Source organism: Heloderma suspectum, chromosome 6 (genome assembly GCF_057233095.1).
Source record: "Heloderma suspectum isolate Gila_16-S chromosome 6, 16-S_ref, whole genome shotgun sequence".
NCBI lineage: Eukaryota > Metazoa > Chordata > Lepidosauria > Squamata > Helodermatidae > Heloderma > Heloderma suspectum.
In genome coordinates, this window is record NC_139463.1 from 38,735,988 (window position 1) to 38,763,339 (window position 27,352).

At 45.0% G+C, this 27,352-nt stretch overlaps 1 protein-coding gene across 10 annotated transcripts in view; it reads left to right on the forward strand.

Annotated features, from left to right (window-relative positions):
* The window catches only part of ENTPD4 (ectonucleoside triphosphate diphosphohydrolase 4), a 28,757-nt gene extending 13,110 nt beyond the window's left edge, over nucleotides 1–15,647 (forward strand). For 6 of the 10 annotated variants that reach the window (XM_084803965.1, XM_084803961.1, XM_084803966.1 and 3 more), the window contains exons 8-14: nucleotides 1,781–1,840; nucleotides 5,073–5,227; nucleotides 8,512–8,678; nucleotides 10,305–10,629; nucleotides 11,574–11,659; nucleotides 12,465–12,626; nucleotides 13,410–15,647. In XM_084803965.1, the coding sequence (XP_084660091.1) occupies nucleotides 1,781–1,840; nucleotides 5,073–5,227; nucleotides 8,512–8,678; nucleotides 10,305–10,629; nucleotides 11,574–11,659; nucleotides 12,465–12,626; nucleotides 13,410–13,638 (1,184 nt within the window). In that variant the 3' untranslated portion in view covers nucleotides 13,639–15,647. The remainder of the gene's footprint in view (nucleotides 1–1,780; nucleotides 1,841–5,072; nucleotides 5,228–8,511; nucleotides 8,679–10,304; nucleotides 10,630–11,573; nucleotides 11,660–12,464; nucleotides 12,627–13,409) is intronic. The other 4 variants (XM_084803970.1, XM_084803968.1, XM_084803971.1 and 1 more) reach the window with 1 other exon arrangement.
* Nucleotides 15,648–27,352: the final 11,705 nt, after the last annotated feature.

Sequence of the window (27,352 nt, forward strand, 5' to 3'; positions counted from 1 at the left end):
GTTGCCCTTATTTTCGCCGTAGTCTACGTAAATCTTTACGTAGACTACAGGGACCACATAAGGAACGCGAATGGCGGCTCCCTATGGGGGCCGCCATTAGCCGTACGCACTTTTTTTTTTTTTTCAAAGTTACCTGTGATAGGCTACGTGACGATTAACATAGCCTATCACGTCTGACTTTGCAGATCTAGCCGTGATAGGCTACGTAAATCGTTACGTAGCCTATCACGGGGCGCGCTTTTTTTTTTTTTACTTTTCTTTTGAAGTTTGCGGCCTGGGAGACGGGGCGCTTCTCCCCGGCCTGAATTTCGGCTGGGTGAGGCGGGAAGCCTCCCCCCCCCCGCCTGAACTTCGGGGGGAGAAGCAAAGCGCCTCCCCCCCACCGCGAAGCAGGCTGCGAGACCAGGTAAATGACTTTCATACATCCCTACCTATCAGTCAGTTGACTATTGGTGCAAGAGCAGACTCTGCTGGCAGCATTTGGAATTGCTGAGTAGAGCACTTCAATTATTTTAGATTTTTCCTTTAGCAAGATCAGTGATAGGCACATTTTAGAGCAGCTGGTATTTTTCTGGCCGCAATGCATCTTAGTGGCCAAAGAGGAACTGCGTATCTAATTCAGGCACATACTTGAGTAGCGGCATGTCTAGATTAAAATAGCAGTTCCGCCCTTTGCAGATGAACTTATTCATACATTCTGTCAGCATGTGAGCAAGGAATGAGCCATATCGACAAGCCTGTCAGGATTGAGCCCAGGCCATCTGGCTTGGTTTCAGACTCTGATTCAGATTTGCAGACAGAGCTGGAAGAAGCCTAGCAGAGACAGGTTGGGGAAGGAAATTCCCCAAGACTCCCCCGGTGTCAGCAAAGAACCTTTCCAGAGATTTATTGGGAATGAGGGCCAGGCTCAGAAACCCTCTTCCTCCACCACTACCACCATCATCCTTGTGGGAACCCTGCCCCTGTCAGAGGGGGAGGGAGCATCGGGATTGACAGATGCCAGAGCCTGCTGCAGAGTTAAGCGGGCGGAGCTGAGAGGTGGTGGGAAGCATCCCACCTGATTGGCTGTCCGTCAGAAGTTGGCCCGGGAGGGACTTCCTTGAAGGAAGGAGACCAGAAAGAGCCAGCTGAGCATGGCGGGAACCCCGTCCATTTGAGTTGAACAGCAACTGCCCTGCCTTCAGTAGCTCTCTTACCAAAGGTTTGACAGCTCTGAGCTTTTGTAGTCACCTCAGAGGTGAAGAGGTGCTGTTAGCTGGATGAAGAATTTATGGATTGCACAGTGAGGAGTCTCGGTTGCCTCATTACTCAACAAGAGGCCTTGGAGTTTCTGACAGAGCCCCACCCTCAACAGCACATGCACCATTTAAACCATCCCCTTGACATCTCCATGCACAGTGTAAACATGTGCAGGGAGGGAATCTTCATGCATACAGCTGTACACATGAAGTCTTCCACATGATCTGGCACCGTTATCAGGGTTCCAAATTGCATGGCAGCCTTCGAATGCACAGCTGTACGCACGAAGGCTTAATCCCTGCAGATATTCATGCTGTATGTGCGGATGCCGGGGGTGGGGGTGGGACTGGTAAGCCCAGCCCTGCTCACACCGTGATAGAATGTGTGAGCAGTTTCACCTGCAAAGCTGTTTCATTTTTAGACAAAATATAGTGTGCTTTTTCAGTAAAACAACATTGCAATACTGTTTTTGTTTGGTTTTCTAAAAGCTGTAGCCCAATAATATTAAAATACTTAAAAAAAATTGTTACATTTTATCTAGGAGTATATGCATGGATTGGCATCAACTTTGTCCTTGGACGATTTGAGCATACCGAAGATGGTAAGCATCTTAATCACAATTAATGCTACATACGGCCAACGAAGGAGAAAAACTATTGGTAATCTGCTTGATGTGGCTGGTGTATAACTTCCATCCTGCACCAACCTTATTCAAACAAGTGAAAGTTCCTTGACATCTGTGTTTACTGGATTGTGGTCAACAGATATGAAGGGTCTAACATACATGCACAAACGCGCATGCACACACCCCTGTGTTAGAGAACAGAAGTCAGGAGTTCAGTAAAGATACAACACTGAATACCTTTGATTACAGAACAAGGCATTTATTTATTTGAAGCATTTTTATGCTGCTGCTTGGCCAGAAAGGCTCCCAGAGCAGTTCACATGTAATCAATTAAAAGACAGTCCCTGCCTGCATGCTTTACTATTTAAAAAGGCATAACATACAAGGAGAAAGGGATGGTGAGGGAAGAGGAGGTGGGAATTATTTCAGCAGGGCTGGTGAAACAGCCCTGCTCTCATCTCCTTCTGTACAACCTGATGGAATGGCTGCAGGTGATGACAGCTGTGAGAGGAGGAGCCTTCATTTATTTTTGTCTTGGTGTGAACATGACATAAGAACGACTTTGCTGGATTGGACCCAGAGGTCCAGCATTCTCCCAACAGCAACCAGCCATTGCTTTTGGCTGCTCACAGATAGGACATGAAGACAATGGCTCTCCTTGCTCCCTAGGATCTGGTGTGCAGAGATGTACAGCTTCTGTGTACAGAGGCTCCATTTTAGCTGTCATGATTAAAAGTTATTGATACACATACAGTTCATTTTTTGAAACCATCTAACTAGGTGGCCGTCATCATGTCTTCTAACAATGAATTCCATAAGTAAATACTTTTTCTTATCCATACTGAACCTTCTGCCAGTCAAATTCATTGGATGGCCCTGTTCCGTTATGTAGTAGAGAAAAAATTCTAGTTGCTATGTACTGGTTGTATTTGCATGTAACATGCTACATGCATGAGCAGAAAAGAGCTTGCGTAAAGCCTCAGGCTTGCACACTTCCCTCCTCCCACACAACCAGAAAAGGAATAAACCAGAATTCACTTCCCCTTTAGCAGATTCCTGCCTTGTCCTTACATGTGAACCAGGAATCATGATTTAAAATAAACTCTTGTCATTTGCTAGACCAACCAACCAGAAGAGTTGTTTTGCTGGCTTGTCTAACAAAGACTTTATTTTAAACCACAATTTTCCCAAAACTGCAAACCAGGAATCTGCTAAAGGGAAACTGAATTCTTGTTTGTTCCTCTTCCCAGTCACAAGGAAGGAGGGGAGGGGAAGCGGGATTGCAGTTTTTTCTGTGTCCTTTCTGCTCTTATACATAGTGCTAAATTATGCAGTAGCATTACATGCAAATACTGCCATTGTCTCTACACAGTTCATAATTCTATAAACCAGGGATGGGGAACCTCCGGCCTGAGGAAATTTGGGTTCCCTCCACAAGCCCCTCCTCAAGCCCCCACCCTCTGCAGGGGCCTGGGGAGGCTAGCAAGGAGAGGAATTCCTTCTGATCAGAGAGAACAGGGAGGATTCCTCTGAGGATGCCGCTCCCCTTTCCAATTGGGAATGGGTGGCAGACTAATTGCCTCACATCCCCAGCGTCCTTCTCAAAAGGAAAGATGCAGAGCTGGCAAAGCCAGCCACCCTGTGCTTCAGCCAGGGAGGCTTCCACATGCAAGGACACTTCCTGGCTGGGGAAAGCCCACATGTATCAGAGCCAGGGTCCTGGCCACGTCCTCCCTAAGGGGGGAAGAGGCAGGGCAGGCAAAACTGCCTGTCAGAAATTGATCATCCTTCACCCTTTGCAATCAACACCACAAGGAGACAAACCTTCAGGCTAATACGACTTTATTTTGCTAGAGACTAGTCTCTACAAATGCAGATTCGAGGAAACTCTCAGACTGCCCCAGGTCCCTAAACAACTAATCTGCTATCCCTAATGAGAGGAGACAGACTGGAGAGTAGTGAAGTTGCCCACAGAATGGGTGTGAACCTCATGGCTGAACTTGCTTTCCAGTGATGCCCCTCGCTTAGGGTGGCTCCCTTCTATGTTGGCTTCCAGGAATGGCTATCCTGGCAGAGTGTCTAAGCCCTGCCCTTAACTTTTCCCACTTTGCGACCCACCCTAGTTTCTCTCAAGTCACATTCCTCCTCTTCGGAAACTTGAGTTCTAACGGTAGAGGGAGGGAGCAGGGACTTGGCCTGGGCCATCTGTTTGTCAAGGTCTTCAGAGGTATCTCTCCCAGCATCTTGACTCACCAGGGAGGGTCCCTCCCCCAACCTCTGATCTAGCTGCTCCAACTAATTCAGAATCGGAGCTGTCAGACCTCTCAAGGCACTTGGACTCATCCCTGATACTGCCCTAACCAAGGCACCAGGTGAAAGGACTCCAACCATGCACACCGAAGCAACTGATGGCATCAGGGGGCATAGTTCCTTCCCCTGACATTATCCAGCTCGCAGAAGGGTTAGAGGTTAATCCAGCCCTGACCCTAAATAAGTTTGACACCCCTGCTTTAAACCTTTACAATGTCTCCCCTTGGTTACCTTTTTTAAAAACGAAGAAGCCCCAAACACATTGGTCATTCTTTATGGGAGTAGGTGCTTAATAATTTTAGAGCGCAATCCTATGCATGTTTAGACAGGAAAAAGGTCCTACAACTCCCAGCATTCCTCAGCCAGCAATGCTGGCTGGGGAATGCTGGGAGTTGTAGGACTTTTTCCTGTCTAAACATGCATAGGATTGCACCTTTGGTTGCTCTTTTCTGGATCTTTCCCAGCTCTGCAATAACCCTTTCTGAGATAAGGCAGCCCGGACCCATGCAACGTATTCTAAATATGCCTACTTAGAATACCATTATAACACTTACTGTTTTATTTCCATTTTGTTTTTTAGTCCTAAAATAGCACGTACCTTCTCTCACCACAGTCTGACTTTCCCATTACCACCTTATCAGCACTCCTCATGCTGCATCATTGGGGCACTCTCTGCTCAAAGGCAGAGCTTGCTTATAGTGGGCTCCCCTTAAAACTTAATACACCAAGGTAGATTCGACCTGTGCAGTCTGGCGAACTCTTAACATTAGGCTAGCGACACAGGGATTCCATCGGTGCCTTCTAGGATGCTATAGTAGCACAGATGTTTAACGCTCGGGTGGTAGGAAGGGTTCGCCCCCACCTCTCAGCAGTGCTGCCTTCATATCTTGTCTTTCAGAGGATGACGCTGTAGTGGAGGTGCATATTCCTGGCAGTGAAATCAAGGAATCGATTGTTCGAAAGAGGACTGTGGGTATACTTGACATGGGTGGTGTGTCAACTCAGATAGCGTACGAAGTCCCTAAAACTGTAAGCTTTGCCTCTTCACAGCAGGTTATTATCTGTACAACTTTCCTTCTTTTCCTTTTGTTTTTTTTCCGTGTTTTAACCCATATCCATTGATTTTTTCTCTTTTGCGTGTTATGAGTCCTGTGCTTTCATTGCGTGACACCTTCAACCCAAGGCAAGAGAAGAGATTGAACATGGGTGTCCCATCAGCCAAACAATCCATGTATATTTTTCATTTCATCATATGTGTGTGTTTTTAAGTATGGTACAGAGCCTTCGTTTCTCTTAGCATTTAACTCTCAGTTGGAATGTTGTTGTTTAAATTGTGACACAAAAGATTTGCACTGTTGTATAGATTGTGGATACTATTTGCTTTTACAAGACTGGCTCATAAAAAAATAACCTTAAGTAGGAAAAGGGTTTTTTAAATTCCATATGGTAAGTATTGCAGATGCTATGCGTTTGTAAGTCATGCTAATCTTTCCTCTGCGTGGTTTAAATTAAACAGTGACCTGGTTCGGACTACATGACAGCCCATCATGGATTAATTTACCCTCGAGGGACTGCGATGTGTGCCATCTGCCATTATGAATATGCAACCCCCAGCCGGGAGGTGCCAGGGCTTGTTGTGTTGTCTGAACCTGGCTGGGGAGGATTATTGGAGGGTTAAACAATCCTCACATAATCTACAGTCTGTTGCACTCATGTTCTGTTTGTGGGTTTCCCATGGGCAGCTGGTTGGCCACTCTGTCAACAGAATGTGGAGTAGATGGACCCTTGATCTGATCCAGCATGGCTCTTCTTAGGTTGTTATGTTATGTTATGTTATGTTTAACCCTCGAATAACCCTCCCCGGCCTGGTTCAGATGACACAAGAAGCCACGGCAATTCCTGGTTGGGGGTTGCATATTCATAATGTTGGATCGCTTGTGCCACAGCCGCTCAAGGGGTAATTAACCCACAAAGGGCTGTTATGTTGTCCAAACTAGCCCAATATGAATGACAGAGCATCAAATACATATTGCATGTAACAGGAAGCTATTTTCAAAGAGGAAGGCAGTGACTCACTAGACCTACCTTTTTACATGAATATGAATATATGAATCTGCAGGTGCTTACTCCTTGTTTTGAGCATCCTTTTCTGAAAGAATTCAGAGTTTTCCCTTTCAGTGCAGTTCGGTTTCCTGTGACCATAACCTTTTCTTCCAGGCTTTCTATTGTTTATTATTCATATCTTCTTCCCCACTGTGGTACCTTTTGAGGCACAGTGCAAACATGATACTTGACTGTGGTTAGCACCAAGCATGGTTTGTTCCCTTAACCCTGGTTAAGATCTCAAATGTACAACAAAGCCATAGTTTAGCTTTAAGCCCTGCCCCCAAAGGATGTGTATAAGAAAACATTAGGAAAACATGCTTGCCAACTTGCATGCAGACAGGTTAGCGACATAAGGTATTTGCTTTAAGCATTGGTGCAGAGATAACATTTGCTAATGGTTCTCAAACCCTTTTGTGGCCAATCCTTAGCCATGGTTTAGATATTCAGTTACAATGTTGAGCCATGGTTAATACTTATTGACAAAGCAAAAACCTAAGAGCAACGAGGGTAAAAGATGTTACACATTAGAACTGACAGCAATAAAAGTAGGTGTTACATATTAAAGCCTGTCAAAATAAAAGTGTCTTCAGTTTCTGGTGAAAGAGATGGAAAGAAAGAGCTTACAGTCAAGAAGCGTGCTCAGAAATAAGTTTTTATCTGGCTGTAGGAGCTGTAGAGGCAGGTTGCCTTGTTTGCCCAAATGATATGGCCAGGGCCGCCCTCTGCGTGTCATGGTTGAACCAGGACTTGAACCTGGATCACCTCTTCCCCACACACACTTCGAAGCCTTAAATTCCATCCGCTGCTCCATGCTGAGCCAAACTTCATGCTCAAGGAGATACATTTTAATACGCTTACAGCATTTGCCAAAAAGGATTCTTGCAGTGCACATATTGGGTGTGAAAATGCAAAGAGACATGGTACATAGAGTTGAGGGAAGTCATTTTTAAATCACATTGCAAATTTCTACTGGCCATCCATCTGTCATCTTGATTGAAACACTCCATAATTTTCTGTGACATTTAGGAGTTGAGGGCTGTCTTTTCCTGACAAGGATGCTAGAAGACCCCAAGTGCTATTCTTGAATTGTCCAAGCCAGGCCTACACAGCTAGGGATCCACCAAGCCAAGTGCAGCTTGTCAGTCATATATTATTACAGGGGCTCAGTAATCCTTCTCTTGTTGCTGCCTGTCTGGGACTGTGAAAACATGGGAGTGGGGACAGCTTGTCAAGTATCTCATAAGCAACAGTACACTATTTTTTATTTAGCCCGGAAAACTAGCTCACCTGCCCGTGCATAACCAGCGTAACTAATTTGTGGCACACTTCAGCAGCTTGAAAAAAAATCCATTCTCTTCAAGTATAAGAAAAATAGGTCCTTGCCCCCAGGAGCTTGTATTCTAAACTTGGACAGTGGGACTGCCTTTAACAATGGCTCAGAAACATCAGTTTGTGCAGGATGTGAGAGCAAATATGCTGGTAGGGGGCCGAGCATTCAGAACACACCACCAATTCTGCACAGTTCATACTGACTGCTTGTTTATTTACGGACTCATTTTAAGGAGCTGCTTTTGTCCGTGAAACCCCTAAATCATTTGGGACCAGTTTATCTGAAGGACTGCCTGCACCCTTATGAGGCAGCCCAGGCTCTAAGATCAGCAGCTTGGGGCCTGCTGTCTGGCCTATCAATAAGAAATATTAGGTTGTCAGACACCAGGAGCAGGAGCTCCTGCCATTCCCTGCCATTCTGGACCTCTCCCCCCCAAAAAAAAATGTATTTGGAAACTTAAGAAGACACTTATGAGACTTTTATTTTAGTCTCCCTTTTATTAATCATTGCTGCTTTTTACTAACTGCTATTAACTGCTATGGATGTGTTCGTTATTGCTGTTCAATTTTTAAGGGGTTTTCACAGTGTGTGTGTGTTTTAAATGGATGATTTTATACCCTTATGTTTTACTACTTTTGTGTTTTGTATACTACCTTGGGAGGGAAACTGTGCCCTAAAGTATGGTCTATATGTGAGTTAATAATTAAGGGAGGAGAGGAAAGGAAGAGGGAGAGGGAGAGTTACACCATAGGTGGTGGGCTGAATTCAGTTTGGATCGTAAGCTGCACAGGCCTGGTCTGCTAGCAGTGCTTAGGGCCTTCCCCTGTATTAAGAGCCTTGAGAGATGAAACATAAGGTGGATCTATTCATGCCTTTTTTCCTCTGGTTTGGCGATCTGCAGGAGGAGGTGGCCAAGAACCTACTTGCAGAGTTCAATTTGGGATGTGATGCTCACCAAACTGAACACGTGTACCGAGTCTACGTGGCAACTTTTCTTGGCTTTGGTGGGAATGCTGCCCGGCAGAGATATGCAGACAGCATATTTGCCAACACAATATTTAGAAACAGGTAACATGCTGTGATGGACCTGGCTTCTAGTTCCAAATTATTGCCCTCCTTAGACACACAACATTAAATCGTGTGAAACAGGCACAAGTTTAAAAAGTTTACAATTATGTTTCTGTCTTTAAAATGCAGTTTTAGCTGCAAGATCCTGCTCTCATGTAGTTGGGTAATGGTGACTTGGGAGATATATGAATTTACAAGCGTGATTGACCTGTCAGGCTTCACAACCTGGGGGTTGTACGTTTATGCAAATCCATTTAATGCAGATGGTTAGTAATACAGGAGGATCCTGTATATGCACACAGCTAGTTCAGATTTCGAGACTTTCCGTTTAGAAGGAGAGTCCTGGCATCTCTGTTTGTATGAGCAGTAAAATGTGTTAAAAGCAAACCTATATCAAACATACATTTCTGAATAGTTTTTTTGTGGTCAAGACATGACATTGAAAAAATCTTCAACCTGGTACCCTCCAGATGTGTTGGATGACACCCCTAGTCAGCATGGCCATTGGCAGTGCTGGCTGGGATAATGGGGATTGTAGTTAAGCACATCTAAAGGGCTCCAGGTTGGGGAAGGCTGCGTTAAATTGCTTGTGCAACAAGACCTCAAATCGTGCGAGTGTGGGAAGGGGGCTACAAGTGGCCCTATTCTAACTATGTTCCTTTAGATCAGACTTCCTCATCTTGCAGCCCTCCAGATGTTGTGGACTTCTCTCAACCCCAGCTAGCATAGGCAGTAGTCAGAAATGCTGAGGAATGTAGTCCAAAATATCTGCAGGGCACCAGGATGGGGAAAGTTGGTTTAAATTGATTTTATTCATATTTGGTTATCTCTTGCCTTCTTATCCATAAAGGCACCTAAAATACAAAAGGAAAAAAACTCCTTCTGCAATCCTGGTATGACTATTTCTAGGGCTGTTAACAGATTAACTTTCTACCTTTTAACAAATTACTCAATATAAGTGCTTTTTTGAGACATTAAAGGGGGTATGATAACGAAGAAACATAATTAACAAACAAAAGCCTCCTCTCATCATTAAAAAGAATAGCAGTCTCTAATATCTTTTTCATTCTGCATTGCAGTAACAAACCTGAATCAAAATAGCCTTTAGAAAATGAAAGCAGGGTCCCCTTGACTCAGCCTCACTGATTTCACCAGCCAAGTAACGAAAGCTTTATTTGATCTAATGATTAAATTCATTTAAGCTTGCAGCTCTAATTCCTCACCCTGTCCCACCTTGACAGATAAGGAAAACCAGCTAATTGCCATTGATTCATAGAATGGTGAATAGTTGAGATTCCATCATAGTATGATGGGAAGGACTATATCTAAATCAATCTGTGAAGCAAAGTTGAGTTTATTACACTTTTTCAGGGCTATTTCACACATAACATTTTTAAGGGGTAGCTTCAGAATCTCTGGGTTGGATCCAGAGTTGTGCTTCTATCCAGGATAGCATCCCCTGAGTGGAATGGTCCCACCAACATTCCCGCTCAGAAGGACAGACACGTGTGGGAGACTATTTTTGCAATTTACACACGCACACCAAACAGCTCCACCAACATCACTTAGCAATTAGTTTTTAATAGGGCTTTTTGTTAGTATAACTTTGCTCAATCTTGCTTGCAGGCTTCTAGGCAAACAGACTGGTATGACTTCTGATAACCCCTATTTAGACCCTTGCCTGCCTTTAGATGTTGAGGATGAAATCCAGCAGAATGGGCAGAAGATGTATCTTCGAGGGACAGGAGATTTTCATCTGTGTCGTGATGTTATTCAGTCTTTTATGAATAAGACCAATGAAACGCAGACATCCCTGAATGGCATTTATCAGCCTCCTGTGCACTTTGAGAACAGCGAGTTCTACGGGTTCTCTGAGTTCTTCTACTGTACCGAGGATGTACTGAGGATGGGGGGAGACTACAATGCAGCTAAATTTCTTAAAGCTGCAAAGGTAAAAGCTCACTCTGCTTTTGTATGGGGTACTGCTCTATGATCAGCCTAGGAGACCCAGGCTCAGTTCCCCACTTACCCAGTGACCTTGGGCCAGTCCCTTTCTCTCAGCTTAACCTACCTGTTAGGGTTGTTGTGAAGATAAAATGGGCGGGGGGGGGGCAGAGATGGGACTGATACTGGTATAAGGCCCTGAGCTCCTTGGAGGAGGGGCAGGACAAAAATGTTACCAACAGAGTAAATAAATCCATATCCAGACATTTGTGCGGATTGTGATTGGTGGAGAGGGGTCTTAGACTTGATTCTAGGTCGCCTCAGTTGAAACCCTTGATCAGTCCTGGACTGGTTAGATGACCTAGAGTAAAATACTGTTTCCCAGCCTTACTTTCCTGTTGGTAAAATAGAAATGTGGGAAATTCATTGTCTTTTAAAAATACTTCCTCTGTATCCATTCTTCCTCCCCACACATTCATTATCTTGAGCTTTGTGCACACATGCACTGTATGACTCCAGTTACTATCCTAACTTTGTTTCCCCATATTTAGGTGAATGTGAAAGTCTGCTATAGATAGTAGTGAACATTGCAGGGTAGCTGCAGGAACCACATAGATCACGAAGCAATTTGCATGTTAAAATGCTATATAAATGGTAATACTTATTTTTATCTCACCCTCCACATATATTTCCCCACTATTCCATTTTATCCTTGCAACACCCCTATGAGGTAGGCTAGGCTGGGTGATGGTGACTAGCCCATGGTGAGCTTCGTGGCTGAGAGGGAATCTAAACCTGGGTCTCCCCGGTTCAACTTGGATGCCCTGGAGATCACACCAGACTAGCTCTCTGGTTAATATATTGATTAGCACCAAAAGTTTATAAGGTAAAGTACTGTATATTGTAACGTTTATATATTGATATTAGGCATCCTTTGTGTTTCTTTTTTAGGATTATTGTGCAACAAAGTGGTCTGTTCTACATGAACGTTTTGATCGAGGGCTTTACGCGCCACATGCGGATCTCCATCGTTTGAAGTGAGTGTTGGTGTTCCCCTTTGGTTGAATCTGGTCTGGCTTGCCAGAGGAAGAGAAGGCCCAAACCCAAATTACACAAGGAATTTACTCAAGGAAGTTCAGAAACATTTGATCTTGCCTGAACAGCTAGTCGTAAACTGTAGAGCTTTTTTGGAGATGTGATTGATATAACTCCATCTCACTTCATATGGTCACTGGGGCCGGGGCCATTCCCATTTTGTGCAAGATGTTAACTGTTTGGTGGCAGGACGGGAAATGAAACTCCCTCCATCTCAGGAAGACAGTGGTGCTGTGATAATGAGTGTAAAAATCATGTTTCAGTGTCCCAGAAAGTGATTGGCTCTTAGTTATGGCAGGTGATAAGAACTTGACCTTTGGTACCCAGTGTACTAGATCTGATGAAACACTTCTGTTCCTGAAAAGCCCAATACCATTGTATTATTTACCAAAAAATAACTCGAGGAGGACCAATTATGGTAGAAAAGATCGACGCTTCCAATCCACATCTTCCACCTTTCTTGGCTTAACATTCAAGCCCACTGAAGCGGGACACTCATTGTCACAGCAGATCTCAATAAACCCTTCCAAGTAAGCACTAATTCCTTTGGACTTAATCCAGTGAATGTCTGCGTAAGTCCCAGTAAAAACAGTGGGGCTTTGAATATGCAATTAAGTGCATAAGGCCAATGGAATTTAGTTCATTTAGTTTAACTTGTTTTGGATTGTGCTCTTTATGTCTTAGAATTCTGCTACTGTTCAAATAATAGCACAAATTGGACTTACTGTTTATGTTTATTCTGTGTAGGTATCAGTGCTTTAAGTCAGCCTGGATGTACGAAGTGTTTCACAATGGCTTCTCTTTTCCCATGAACTATGGCAACTTAAAAACTGCACTGCAGGTCTATGATAAAGAGGTGCAGTGGACGTTAGGGGCCATCCTCTATCGAACACGATTTTTGCCTTTGAGGTACAGCTTTGCTTTTCTCCACATTAACTGTGATATGAAGTTTAAAGATAGCGGTGAAGTTCAAGCTACATCTACCTCTCAATGGATAATTTTCTCCAGAAAGTTTTGCATCTACCATGCTTCTTGAGCATTATATAGAACTAATGAGATGCCCGCCATATGATGGGAATGGAATAATTTCCCCACATGGTGGGAATGGATAATTAATTATGGATAATGAATTAATTAATGGATAATTATCCCATAATTAATGTGATGGGAATAGATAATTTTCTCCAGAAAGTTTTGCATCTGCCATGCTTCCTAAGCATTATATAGAACTAGGGAGATGCCCACCACATGATGGGAGTGGAAGCTGTAGCTGAGTGGCTTGGCAAATGCTACTTGTTGCCCATCTCTGTAGGCCCGTATTCATTAGTGATACTTTGCTTCCAGACCTGTTAAGGGCAGCAGTCTTTGCCCCTTAGTTGCTGCACATGCAAATAGGTCTGAGAGGATTGGTGTTAACAGTTGTTGAAGTCAAAAAAGCACTGTTGCCTCCCTAAAGTAGTGATTAGCCTGATAAAGTTCAAAGGGACATTTTGGGATTGGGGGAGGTTTGTTTCCAAAGTGAAAAGCTGAAAATTCCCTAAACGCAGTCACTCTCAGCTTTCTTCCAGTATCTCTGCCATCCATGCTTGGGTGAGGAGGAGAAGGTGGATAGAGAGACTCACAGGTGTAGGATGCTATAGGCTTACTTCGTAATAAGTTTGGAGGCCTAACGTCTGGCTTCTGTCTTCACAGAGACATCCAGCTGGAGAACTTCCGAGGCAATCACTCCCATTGGCGCAGCTTCTCGTTTGTTTACAATCACTACTTGTTCTTTGCGTGCTTCTTCATCGTCCTGCTGTCCATCCTGCTTTATCTGTTGCGGTTGCGGCGGATTCACCGGCGCATGCTGCACAGCGGCCCGTCCCCTTCCCTCTGGATCGAGGAAGGCCTCCCGCCACAGAAGATCCCAGGAGCCTTATAGGCTGCTGAACAGTACTGTAAGACTTGCTTGAGAAAAAAGCCATCGTTTTGCCTCAGGGTTCTTCTCTTGTCCCTAGAAACCATTGCCTGAGCCTCTCGCTGCAGCATTGGAATCGAGACGAGTATCAGCTACATCTTGAAGACTGAGGGGAAAAGCAGGGTTGAACTCGGCTTGGCTAGGCTGAGGGGAATATCAGCCAAAATTCTTTTAAAACTCCTACCTTGAAAGTAAATGCACTTTGAAGTGGGGGGGAGGGGGGCAGGAACAGAAAGTGGGGGCAGTGAAGACTTGAAGCCAGTAAATGGGAAAATAGCAAACCGATCTGTGCTCAGTGACTGATTATGTGTTTGTTCTCTCAGTGTGTCGTCAGGTTCGGGAGTTCTTGTGGATGTGAACACAGGCTTGCTAACTGATGTCCTGGCCCCTAGGGGCTTCCCATTGGACTCCGCCATTCCTGCAGCAGCCAAACCACTCTCGAGCACTGGCAAAGGGCTCTTTAACCTGTTTCTCCCTGGTGTGAACAGCAACAGAGGCTTTAGCAGAGCTCTCCCTTAATGCCCCTCAGCTGCTCATTTCCATTTATTTGAAACATTTTTACCTGGCTCTTCAGCCAAAAAAGGCTCCCGGAGCAGCTTACAAAGATCAGTAATAAGACCTAAGGCTTGCAATCTAAAAAAACATGGCGCAAAAAGAAAAGGGATTGAGAGGGAGGTGGAACAAAACAAACCCAGGCACTAATTCTTAGTTACAAAGTTCTTCCAGTGACCTGAGGGGAGTCGGCATCTGCGGAGGACAGCATAAAGTAAGGGTCATTGACCCTTGGAAAAATAATCAGGGGGCCGCACACAAGTATTGCCTATTTGTATTATGGGTTTTTAATTGTACTATAAATCCATCAATAAATAAAAATGGTTTAATGCCTAGGAAGATAGTGCTGGAGCGTTAACATCTCCTGAAGCTCTAGCTTCTGAGGTTGGGATCCTCTGACTAACAGAAATGATACTATAACCCTTCAAAGGGAGGCAGGTAAAGACACATACCTGCTTTTTTTACCTGGGAATATTTCCGCTGGAGCAGGAAAGACGGGGAGGGCGGGGTGGGACGTGAGTATTGGAAAAGGTGCTCAGCCTTCCAGTAGCAGCATCCTACTGGCCGCTCTCCTTGTCAGCTCATCTCCAGATTGGGGGCGGGACGGGACTCCCTGGAAAAGCCTGTGGGGCAGATTAAATTGGGGAGGGGGACGTATCCAGCCCTCGGAATGGCCTCAACCCTGGCATAAAGGGGGAGGCTGCGTCTGCTGTCATAAGAGTGTTGGGATTCTAGAGCCATGTGTCTGAGCAAATGCCTGAGGTCAAGGGCCTCCACTAACTCCTCTGTTGCTTTTGGCACCGTGGAGAAAGGAATTAAAGAGCCCTTTACTGGTGTCTCGGCTTGCGCAGGAGTGAGCCAGCAGGCAGAGCCAATGTGGCTAGTTCCATAGCCCTTGCTCGGTTCAAAATGTGACTCCATTTTTTTTCTATAATGTTGACTAGGGCAATAAGACCTTGAGATTTTGAGCCTCCGCTCTAAAAAGAGGCATGCAGTGTTCTTCTGAAAAACTAGTAGTGCACCCTGTTAAGATGTGATGCTTACAACATCCTTAGAATATTTTGTACTGGAGAAAGCCTGGCTCGCCACGATGATGTGATAGTGTTGGAAAACACATTGATCACATTGCACAGTCACCCTTGCCTGGAGTCCTCTGTGTGTTTGAGTAGCAGCACTTGTGCTGTGGCAGGGATTGTGCATATGTGTGGCATTTGATTCTTTGACATGGCAGTAATCGTTAATCATCCTGTAGTAGTGAAGAATTGGGAGAGAGTGTTTGACTAGCTGTGGAACATGTATGCTGTTACTTCCTCATTTCTGGCTGTAGAAAGCTTTTTTTTTACTTGAAATAATGTGTTCATGATTTAAAGTGGCATTTATGTGAACTTCTCATAAAATACAGGCTTCATCATCTTAGAAAACAGTATCTGGTTTCATTCATGCATCTGACCGTTCTGGGGATTTTGTTGTGAACTTTGTCCTGATGGTACCTATCATGCATTACAGCTCTTGTAACTTTGCCTTTTTTCACATTTCAGTTTCAGAAGTCTTGACCCCCGGGACACCTTCTCGGATCCTCATTTGACTCTGAGAGCATCCCAAAGCACTGTCCATAGTCCTTTCAAGCCTATTGAAATAGGCGTGGATAGCAGCTTGCTCTTCTGAAAATGGAAAGCTGATATTTCCAGAATGTGAAATGGCAAATCCTGGACCCTTTAAAAGAACCCCGCTAAAAATGTTTGGTGTTTGAGAGCCCCAATTCCTACCTGAAGTGGCAACCTTCAATGAGCAGAGAGTAAAAGATGCCAATTTGTACTTAATGATCAATTTCAATCATTTTAATCATACATCATCTTGAGCTTACTTTATAGGAAATCATGCAAAATACGTTAACCATCAAAATTAAAATCTTAGAAATCACTAAAGAATCTTAAGCACAGAGCACTTGAACTAGATTGGTTACAGAGTTCTGCCTTGTGACGGCTGAAAGCCAAAGGACGCCTCCCCCACCCCTCAATGCTTTGACTCTCTTGGATGTTGCTGGAGTTTCGCTGGGGTGTGTGTTTCCAAGTGGATCTTTTTAGCGCCCCCCCCCCCGCTAAATGTTTGTTGTGATTCAGGCTTGAAAAATATGAGCAAAAAGAAACCGTCTTGCAGTCTTAGTACTCAGGCCAACTGAACAAGTTCTTATCAGATGTCAGGTGGAGTAAGCAATCTCTAATACAGAGCAACCTGCAATGTTTCCCCATCCCGAACAGTGAAACACAACACTGCTAAGAGCCTCCTTACATGTGGCAGTTTTGAACAAAGTTCCCAGGCCTTGTGATCAGTTTACCTCATCCCCAACACTTGTGTTGATATGTTTGTGTAAGTTTAGGTGCTTAACAAAGCTTTGCTTTCTTCCTCCATCTCCCTTTTCTCCTGATCCATTAAGGGCAGGGAAGGCATGTGGGGAAGAATGCAAAAGGAAGACCAGGGCCGTGCCCTCTGGTTTTTGCCAGTGACCTTGCTGGCCAGGTGAGTGACACTGGGGCCTCTGGGTTAGCACGGCTACTTGGACATATCCATCAGCGCTCCTTTTGCTTCTCTGCCGCAAAAACAAGACCTGACCAATCACTGCTGAGCATTCTCTCCAATGTGTCTCTGCTGGGGAAGGGAGTGTTTTTAAAAGGTGTTTCTTGCTTTTTGGAATGTTCCCCTCTGTACAAGGACAAAACAGTTTTCCTCTGACTCGTCTTTCCTTTTTTCTTAAAGGTTGTCTGAACAAAAGGGTTTGTCTAATTGAGCTCTACCAAAAAGAGCATAACAAAAAGGACGGCCAAAAAGTCTTATTAGTTTGATGACAACCTTGATCTGGGGCACGCTACCCCCTGATACTGGTTCATCTAAGCCATTGTTGCTACTTAATGAAGTGTGGAACTCTGCAAATGCCACGTACGCAGTAGTAGCCATGTTTAATGTGACCTTGCTCTGGCAAAGTGGTGTGTTGAGGGGGGTGGGAGGTGGCTTTTCAAATCACCTTGCCGATTAATAGAACAAGTGCTCAGTGGCGGCTGCGTTCACACACAGCTTCTGTATCCATTGTCTTATCTAGAAAGGGGAAATGCTCCTTCATCTTGGTGTGTTTGCACATGTCTTATTTATTTGTTTTATTATGTTTACACCCTGCTGTTCTTCTGTGGAATTCAAAAGCAGTGGACATGGAGTTCGTAGGTGGTCTCGCATCCAAGCATTGGCCAGGCCTGGGCCTGCTTAGCTTCAGCCAGGTTATTGCATCATGTACCATTTAGTAGCACGAACAGCAGGGAGGAAGAAGCTCTGCCTACTTCCATACTGGTTTCCTAGCCAGAGCAAGGCACCCCTTTCCCCCAGAGAAAATCCATACATGAATGTGGGAGAGTTTTCCAGCATTCTGTGTCAGGCTGTTTAAAATACACGGATGGGTAGGTAGATGGATAATGGTGTATGATGAATTTTTGACGTGCAAGTGCTCATTATGAGTTCCCATAGCCATGCCCTCAAGGAGAGGACAAAAATGCAGGCCTTACTGTTGATCCATATCAACAAACCAACTCCAGCAGCTTTCATGTCTACCAGAAGCTGGGCTTTTATACAGCTATTGAGTCTTGATTGCCCGTTCAAGACCAGGCCGCCCCAAAATACTTTCTGTTACACCAGGGATAGCTCACAAGCATAGTCACTGCAATTATTTATATATTTACAGCATTTATATACCACTCCACACCTAGAGAGATTCGAGAGTAGTGAACAATAGATAAAAGAAATAAAACACCATATTAAAAATTGTTATTCTAAAAAACAGAGTACCAGTAAAAACTGGCTGGTCAATCAAGGAAGGCTTCCTGGAATAAAACTGTTTTCAGGAGGTGCCAGAAACAACACAGTGTTGGAGCCTGCCTGGCCTCCAAAGGCAGGGAATTCCACAGAAAGGGGGCCACCACATTGAAGGCTCTTCTCTGGGTGGGCTCCAAACAGGCCATAGGTCCACCCAGAACCACCAGAAGCATGCCTTCTGATGACCTCAGTAACCGGGCAGATTGATGAGGAAGAGCGAGCTCTCTCAGGTTTCCTGGTCTGAAGTTGCTAGGGTCCCAAGTTGGGTGGGTGGGATGGATTATTTCAAGTTCTGAGATAATCTGTCCCACCCACCCAAGCTGCTATGAGGATTGCAGCTGAGAGATCAGGGGGAATGGGGAAGTCTGTGTGAGGTAATGGATGATGTCAGCATCCCCAACTAATGAAAAGTGCCAGGGCTGCATCCCTGTGAGCCCTGGCTCCATTACCCCACTGTAGATGGAATATATAAAAAATGTTAGGGGGAGCGATGCTAGCCCACCCTTACTCAGCCTGGCTGGGAATTGTGGGAATTGTAGTCCAACACATTGGGAGGGTTTTGATTAGGGAAACAAAGGGAAAAGGTTAATGCCTACACCTGCCTCCTTTGCAGTTGCTGCCCTGATCCAATTTGGGACCCCTGCACCTGTTCATGATGTTTTAATTTTGGAACCGATCACATATCCTGCTGAGTGCCCAATTTGTCCTTGAGAACTTGGCTTAAGATTGCAATAAACAGTACAAAAATGAACTGTGGATGTTCATACACTCAAGCGGAGTCAGTGCTAGTCTGTCGTGCTTTTAAAATGGCAGCTGCAAATGCAGCTACATTTGCCGCGGTGCAGTTTCTCTTCTTCCACTATCACACAGACATCTTATTGGCCAAAGAGTGCCAGCATTTGCCTTAATACAACCTCTGCATCAAATGCGATGGAAACAATTAATTGTGGCTATGCCAACACAAGTGCTTGGCATTTCAGAAGATAATGGACTCAGGAAGCAATCCTGTGCACGTTTGGACAGAAAAAAAGCCCTTCTACTCCCAGCATTCGCCAGCCAGCACGAGAGGCTGTCTAAACATGCAGAGGATTCCGACCTAAGTTGCAGACATGTCTTTACACCAGCTACTGGCAAGACAGTACATTATTCAGAAGAGAAATACCAGGAGTTTATAACAACTTCTTCCAAAAAGGCAGCCCCTAAGGTTTCTGGTACCTTAAAAGCTAACATTTATTAGAGCAGAAGCTGTCCACTTCATCAGATGCGGTAGGGAGGTGTGTGTGTGTGCGCGTGTGTGCACGCACACACACACACACACACACACACACACACCATTGCAGAGGAAAAAATATAAACAGTGAGGTCAAATAACAATGAAGTGCAAGAACTACAGTCTGTGACCATTCTACCTGAAGCTTAAGAGAAGCACCAAGACCATTTGCACCTGCCACTGCTGAGTTAATAAACACCTGTAGTGGGGCAGGAAATCAAGCCCTAATGGATAGAACTGAACTTCTTTATTAGTTCTCATTCAGAAATTGCACACTGCAGTCTCCCTTACAAGCTTGTTACTTGATCAATGGCAACTTCCGGGTCAACAGTGTAAGGGACCTGGGAGATTGAAACATTATTGGTTTCTGAATGTTGCCATTTCTGATGTCAGATTTGGGTCCATTTCTTCTTCTGCGGAAAGCAGGGGTGGGGAACATATTTGAGTCCACGGGCCGGATTGCCCTTGCCTGCACCCCGTGGGCTGGATTATGTCAGTGGGTGGGGACTCTGTGACATCAGGGGCAGGGCCCTACCCACTGATAATTGTTTCCCAGTGGAAGTGATGGCTAAGGTTTCTCCAGCCTCTCTGTTGGTCAGGACCGAGATTTGCTCCACCTGGGGTTTCCCTGGTTAGGGGAAGGTGGTGTGGGAATGTGGCTGAGGAGCGAAGCAACTGAGCTGCCGCTCAGTGACTCTCCCCGCTCCTCTCTCTTCTTAAGAGGGCAGGGCTTTGGGAGGTGAAGAGGGCTGACCTGAGGCCGTGCAAGCTGGATGAGCTGGGCTGGCAGGCCACATTTCCCCATTCCTGGTGTAAAGACTGACCTGTTTGTCCTTTGTCAGTTTTAAACTTTAAATTGTGTTAAAGTTGTAATTGTAAGTCACCTTGGGGGCCTTATTTGAGACAAAAGATGACTCATAAATTGATAAATAAATGTAGAAGGTAGAAGGGTGTTGCTGGCAGCTGGAAGCTGGAAGCATGCATAGTGTGGGAAGCTGAGTGGGTCAACCAGCTCTTGATGTTGTGGTTGGTGGTGTTAGGTCCTGTAACGGTGTTTCCACAGTGGATCTGGGCGCAGTACTCTCAGTTTAAAGGGAAACACCGTTCTGTGCAAAATTAACCCACAATCTGCAGCAACCAAAGCTGGATTAGGTAACATAACATTTAAAACCATATAAATGATGCTGATTTTCATGACTGCCTATTTTGCATGTTGTTTAATAGCAACAACCAAATGACTTTTCCCACTCAAATTAGGCTGCTGAAATGACGATAGCTTGGGTTACCCAGGAAGGGTCTTCAGAACAAAAGGACTGGGAACTCAGTTCAGTTCTGGTACCAAAACATTCCTAGGCTCAGAGGCACGCTGTCCTTTCATTCTAAGGGTATGTATTTTGTACCTGGCTCTGGTGAATGGATCTTGGGATTCTAGTTAAAAAAAAAACAATAGCAGCAGCAGATGCAACAAGCCTGAAATCCACTCACCCCTGTACTACTCCAGGGAGAAAGAATGAGGGAGAAGGCTGGAGACTGGGATTTATTTAAGGGGATGGTACACAGTTAGTTGGGGCTGACATTTTGTTACCTGAAGCAAAGGACAAGATGGCATCCCTATTTATGTATAGAAGCTGAGTGCTCCATCTATTAAACCTTACTTCAGCATTAGTGACATGACTGCATTCTCCACCGCATGTGAGGGCAGCCAGCTAAGTTAGGGGACTCAGGGCAGGCCATGTGGCATGCACATGCAGCTCCGCCTCCAACATCTTGCCATCATTCCCTCCCCCCCCCCACACACACACACATACATGTGTAGGTGGCCACATACACAGGGCCACCTCTTTCTGCCTAATGGTAGGGCCAGCTCTGCAGTCAATACACTGTGTCTGCATACAAAATAGGATGGGTTAAATGTCGGGGAGAAAGTGATTATGTGAAGGAAGGGAATAATGGACAAAGGAAGATGGTGGTGGTGATATGGGAGAAAACCAAAAAAGCAGAAAGGAACCTGCGAGAAGGAAATAAGGTGCACACTGGCCACTCTGCCCCTCACAGATGAAAATGGGTGTGTTATGTTGAAAAGGTTCAGGTATAAGGTTTGCTAAATTTAGCATTTCTAGCACTGTGAATGGGATTAAACCAGCCTTGCCCAATTTTGGTGCCTTCCAGATGTGTTGGACTATAGCAGTCATTGACCATGCTGGCTGGGGATGATGGAAGTTGTAGACACATTGACACATCTGGCGGGTGCTGGGTTGGGCAAGGCTGAATTAAACTGGTGAAGTTTGTAGCTAACATGTGGAAAGGGGACTCCACCTAGTGGCCAGATGTGTCCTTGTAAAAATGTTTATTTGGCAGAAGACTCTTTGGCTCCTTCTGGGGAAAATTCAACTTTAACTGACTCGATCAATGTTGCAACACATTGCTAATTACTTGGTCAAATCTTACTGAGCCACGTATAGATGAAGAGAGACTTTAATGTAACAAGTGCAGTGAAAGTTCTTAATGCAGTTTCACACTGTTCTGCTGCCCTGGAGAGAGGGATTCAAACGGGGAAAGTTCAAGGAGTGTGGACTTAAAAAAACCTTTTTGTTAAATGTGTTCCATTATATATGTATTTCATTGTATGCTGCTTATCTATAAAATATCAGGAAGAAAAAACATGTTAAGCAAACACTATAAATGGCATATATACCCAACAATCTGGAGTTATTACACGTTTGGAATCCCAGTTGGTATATTTTCCCAAAAATATACCAGTCTATTATTTGTAGCCCTTGTGAATTACTCCATTTACAAGCCACTTCCCTTCTTGCTGTAACAATTAAATTAGATATTAATTCTCTTAGGGATTATGGCATCGATATATCTGACAAGCAGTCTTGATGGTACTACTGGAATGGTTAATGTGGTCATCCTTTGGATAACGTCTACAACTTCTTTCCAGCATGGCTAAGCTTTTGCACATACCTACCATGTGTGAAAATCATCAGCGCTCAGAAGGGAACATCTCCAGCAAAAAGGAATTAATCCTTTTGCTTAATTTTAAGGGAGTCAGGTACCAGTTATATATGACTTTGAAATGATTTCCCCCTAAAACAGATCTTCATATTTCACAAGGCTTGGCCTGAGACTTTTTGCTGCCTGGGGTGATACCAAGTCTCAAAAGCCAGCCAGGTTGGTTGGTTGGTTTATAGCTTAGCACCTTTCCCCCTCCCTGGCAGCAAAAAAAAAAAAATAAGTTAAATAACAAATGGCTGTCCTTTCATGACAACCCAAATCTGCTACCTGAGATGGCCGCTTCACTCTGCCTAATGGCAGGGCCTGTCTCAATAGTATTTTAAGTGTGGACTGACTGTGTGACTGTTATAGCAACAGATCTCGCTCTTCCTTTCCCAGGGTATCTCTGTTCACATCAGAGCAGCTAATTTTCACTGTATTAATAATTTATAAAGCACCATCAAACATGAAGCAAGGGAGGAAGCCAATCTGAAAAGGCCTCTGGGCTAGCCCCACAGAATTTAGGCAAGTCCGTAGCTGTGTGGCAGAGAGCACAGGAAGTTCCTGGGCTCCCCTGTTAAAATGATTCTGGGCAGCAGAGTTGGGAAAGATTCAGGGGTCAGGATCCTTGGGCAACTGCTGAGGTGTGCACCTGAGCAGCTGGGCCATTGCTGACCACCAGAAACCCGAGGCCCTGCTGCCGTTCTTATGGCACTGCTCTTGCCATTAAGAACACAAGAGCCATGCTGGATCAGACCAAAGGACTATCTGGTCCATTCTTCTGTCCCACAGTGGCCAACCAGATGTTTATGGGAAGCTCACAAGCAGGATATGAGCGCAATAGCACCCCTTTGCTCGTGTTCCCCAGCAACTGGCATATTGCCTCTGATAGTGGAGGTAATATATGGCCTTCGTGACCATATGCCATTAATAGCCATGAATTTGTTCAATCCCCTTTGTCACCCATTTGGATTTAAATCACGATGCCTTGTGGTAGCAAGTTCTATAGTTTAATGATGTGCTGAGTAAAGAAGTCCTTCCTTCTGTCTGTCTGGAATCTCCCACAATTCAGCTGCCAGGCTCTAGTATTATGAGAGATGGAGAACAACTTCTCCCTATTAGCTTTCTCCACACCATGCACAATTTTGTATCCCTCTATCATGTCCTCCCTTATTCTCCTTCCCCCCCACCCCCCTAAGCTAAACAGTCTTGGAACCTTTCCTAGCCCCTTGATAATTTCCCAGCCCCTTGGGAGAATGTAGGGCTTGCAGGGAGGTAGCATTTATGAGGAAGCAAGGTTTGTGGGCGCCGAGGCCTTTGCAGCGGGGCTATCCACGTGGCTCAGGCAACTGTGGCTCCCAGAAAAAGGCTCCCGCAACTGTGCAGATCTTAGCATCCTTAAACTCCTCTGTGGAGGTGCTGCTTGGTTCATGTCAACAGGACCCATGTTCAAGTCCTGCGTGCCCCAGGGAAGAGCTCCCAAGTGTGAGCCAAGCCGTCTGTTGCTCATTTGTAGGGGTTCTCTGTTGTGCAGCTGAGGAAGAATCATCCTACCCCATCTTAGGGCAGGGGCATTGTAAAGATGGGCCGTACTGAAAAGTCAGTGTGGTGGTGAGAGTGTTGGGCTGGGACTCAGGAGATCCAGATTCTAGTCCCCACTCAGCCATGAAGCTCACCAGGCGACTTTGGGCCAGTTACTGACTCTTAGCCCAACCTTCCTCACAGTGTTGTTGTGAGGATAAAAAGGAGGGGAGGAAGAGGCTCGTGTATGCCAACTTGGGCTACTTGGAGGAAAGGCAGGATATAAAAATAACAACAAAAGGTTTATTTCCAAATGCAGGTTTGGGCACCTTTAATTTGAGTTGGATGAAGGTATCAAAATTATTCAGGCTGCAATGTTTAACCTAGGCTTCCTCAACCTGGTGTCCTCCACATGTGTTGGACCACACTGGGGGTGATGGGAGTTGTAGTCCAGCAGAAGGCACCTAGGTTGGGGAAGGCTGGTTTAGTAGCTATTTCGATATGATGAAAATACCTTTAGCTGACTAAAAAGGGGACCCTAATTAACTGAGCAGCAGCAGAGAGAATTTTTAATTCAAGTGCTTGACAAAAGAGGCATTCTCCCTTCTCTCACGCATAGGAGGGCATGCCTCTTCTAAGATGCTTGCTATGATGCATGTGCACTGGCTTCCACTTTGTTTCCAGGCACAATGCAAAGCATCGGTTCCTGCCTATAAAGCCCTAAATGATCGTGTCTGCCCACTGTGTCAAATACTGGAGGCTCCGGTAAGCATCCCAGCACCTTCAGAAGGATGATTGGTTTGGGATGCACAACAGGGCCATTTCACAGAGGCGGCTCTATATTTGGGACAAATGGGCTGGCAACCCTCTGCCTCTCCTCACCCACTTCTGGCAGAGGAATCCCCCACAACCAGGTACATTTGCTCCAGAGCACAGCATGCGGCCGCCAATTGCCACGCGTGATGTTCTCCTGCCTCCCTCTGACAATCTCAGTAGAATATTATCTGCCCTGCCCTCTGCCCCACTAGCCCCAGTGAGCACCAGCCACCACTGCCTTTTCTACTGTGGCACCCAAGTTGTAGAACACTGTCCTTAGACAGGTTTGGTTGGTCCCCTCTCTTTTAAGCTTCAGGTGTATAGCTAAGACTTCTTTTATTCTGCCAAGCCTTTAGGGTAGGTTAAAGTTCAATCTTTCTACTGAATTGTTTTATCCTGCTCTTGGGTTTAGAGCCAGTGTGGTGTAGTGGTGAGAGTGCTGGACCAGGAGTCAGAAGATCTGGGTTCTAGTCCCCACTCGGCCATGGAGGCTCACTGGGTGACTTTGGGCCAGTCACAGACTCTCAGCCCAACCTACCTCACAGGGCTGTTGTTGTGAGGCTAAAATGGAGAGGAGGAGGAGTACATATGCCGTCATGGGTTCCTCAAGGAGGAAAAAAGGCAGGATATAAATGTAATAAATATATTTAGTGCTCTGAGCAGGGGGGCTTTAAAGTGTGATTTTAACTGTTTTATTGTGTGCTGTGGTTTTAGTGGTGAGGTGCTTTGAGTTTATCTTATAATGAAAATTTAAAAATTAAATCTAAAGGCAGGGAAAGTATACTTCTTGCTTCAGGAATAGTTTCTACCCAAATGCAAATTTATGCAAATATAATGGATAGATTGATCAATTAAAGCACACATAATTAATCCATTCAAATGTATGTAATCAGATTGCAGCCATAATAAAATTTCACAAAAAGAAATAAGGCAAAGTAAAGCAAGGTATGAATGTCTCTGACACTTCCTCTCCCAAACCATCTGAAGTCCTTCCTTGCCTAACAGCGCAAACCTATACATGTCTGCTCAGCAGCAAGTCTCTCAGGTAAGGACTGCAGCCTAAGTCTCCTTTTCAGTGAGCAACCTAAAAGTGAGCTGAGGCCGAGATGAGTGTTCGTTATCAGCCTTGTGTTTTGCTTCATCAGATGATGTTTACTGTGAACAGTCAGGCCGAACTGGAGCTAAACAAAAATTGGTCCTGGTGAGAGGTATAATCAGAGCAATGCATATTCACATCTTTGTGACTGCAGTTGTGAACACTCATAACTGAGTAGAATGCAAAGGATCTGAGATCTCGAGTACTCCCGGTTTTCCTTTAAAACAGCAGCAACAAAGCTTCTAGCCCTCATGATAGCAAAAATAAGCTTTAAGCTGTTATTAAAAAAAACCCAAGCCAAAAATGACTTTGCTAAACCTTCTGTGATCAGGGTTGGGACTTCAGTGCTTTGCAGAGCTTTTTCAGCATCTGCCATAACAACAACAACAACAAAAGCCTTGAGGTTGCAACATTTGGCTTTTCTTGGCATAGAATCTGGGGTTGGCACGGAATTTGGAAAAGTCATATTAGTGCAAAGTGCGCACAGCGCCTTTTCTAACAATGTGCAGTCCGGTGACGATGAGCAAATGCAAATGTCATTGCGCGTCTCCTTGTGCTGCGAATTCAAGGTCGAACTCGGAGATACTTTGCCTCTGGGTGCTTGTTTATTGTATGTAGCAACCTGTGTGCCTTTGACTGGCCCAGGTGGCTTCAGCCAAGCTCTTGATATCTACGTCCAGCAGGTTATCTTGACAAGGGGCACGATACTCCAGCAAGTTATTTTTCAAAGGCGTCCCTTTGTCTCTAAGCGCAAAGCATTGCTTCTGATGTTGTGTGAGTGCCATCCTGCCATGCACACTCTGGTGTTTAAGACCATGTTCAGCACACAGCTTTTAAAGCAGACTTTCCCAAACTGGTGCCCCACAGAGGCAACTCCCAATCTTTGCCAGTAAGTATGGCCACTGGCAGTGGAGGCTGGTGGCTCCAGTTTCGGTGGGGCTGTGAATTCATCCTGGGTTTCAGTCAGAACCAGCCAGAGCTCTGAAGGAACCTTGCATAGCTCCTTTAGAGTTCTGGCTGGGTCTGACTGAAACCTAGGGTAGATCTACAGCCCCACCACAATCAGAGCCACCAGCCTCCACTGGCCAATGGGAATTATTGGAGTTGCTGTCCAACCAGGGGCATTGTTAGGCCCTGTCCCCGAATCTATTTCCTAGAGCCCCAAATCTATTTCCCAGAGCCCTGAGTATCCGTTGGTGACAATGGAAGTTTTTTTCCCCCCTCATCTTAATTACCATGCAGGGAAGCAGTTTGCAAGGGGGATCACAGCTGGGGATGGAAGCATTAACTCTCCCCTTCCCACATGCTGCAACACCACAACCACCACCGAGCTTAGAAAACGACCTTTTGTATGGCAATTAAGCTTAGAAAATGACCTTTTCCGCGGGTTTGGGATGATCGGGAGCAATGTGCTAATTCATTGACTGTATTTTATTTCAGATCATTTGGATGAGCAATTAATTGTCTGGCCTCCTGTAAATTTTAAATAAATCCTAGTAATGACTTCTAAATTTGCATGCGTGCGCGTGCGTGTGTGTGTGTGTGTGTGTGTGTATATATATATATAT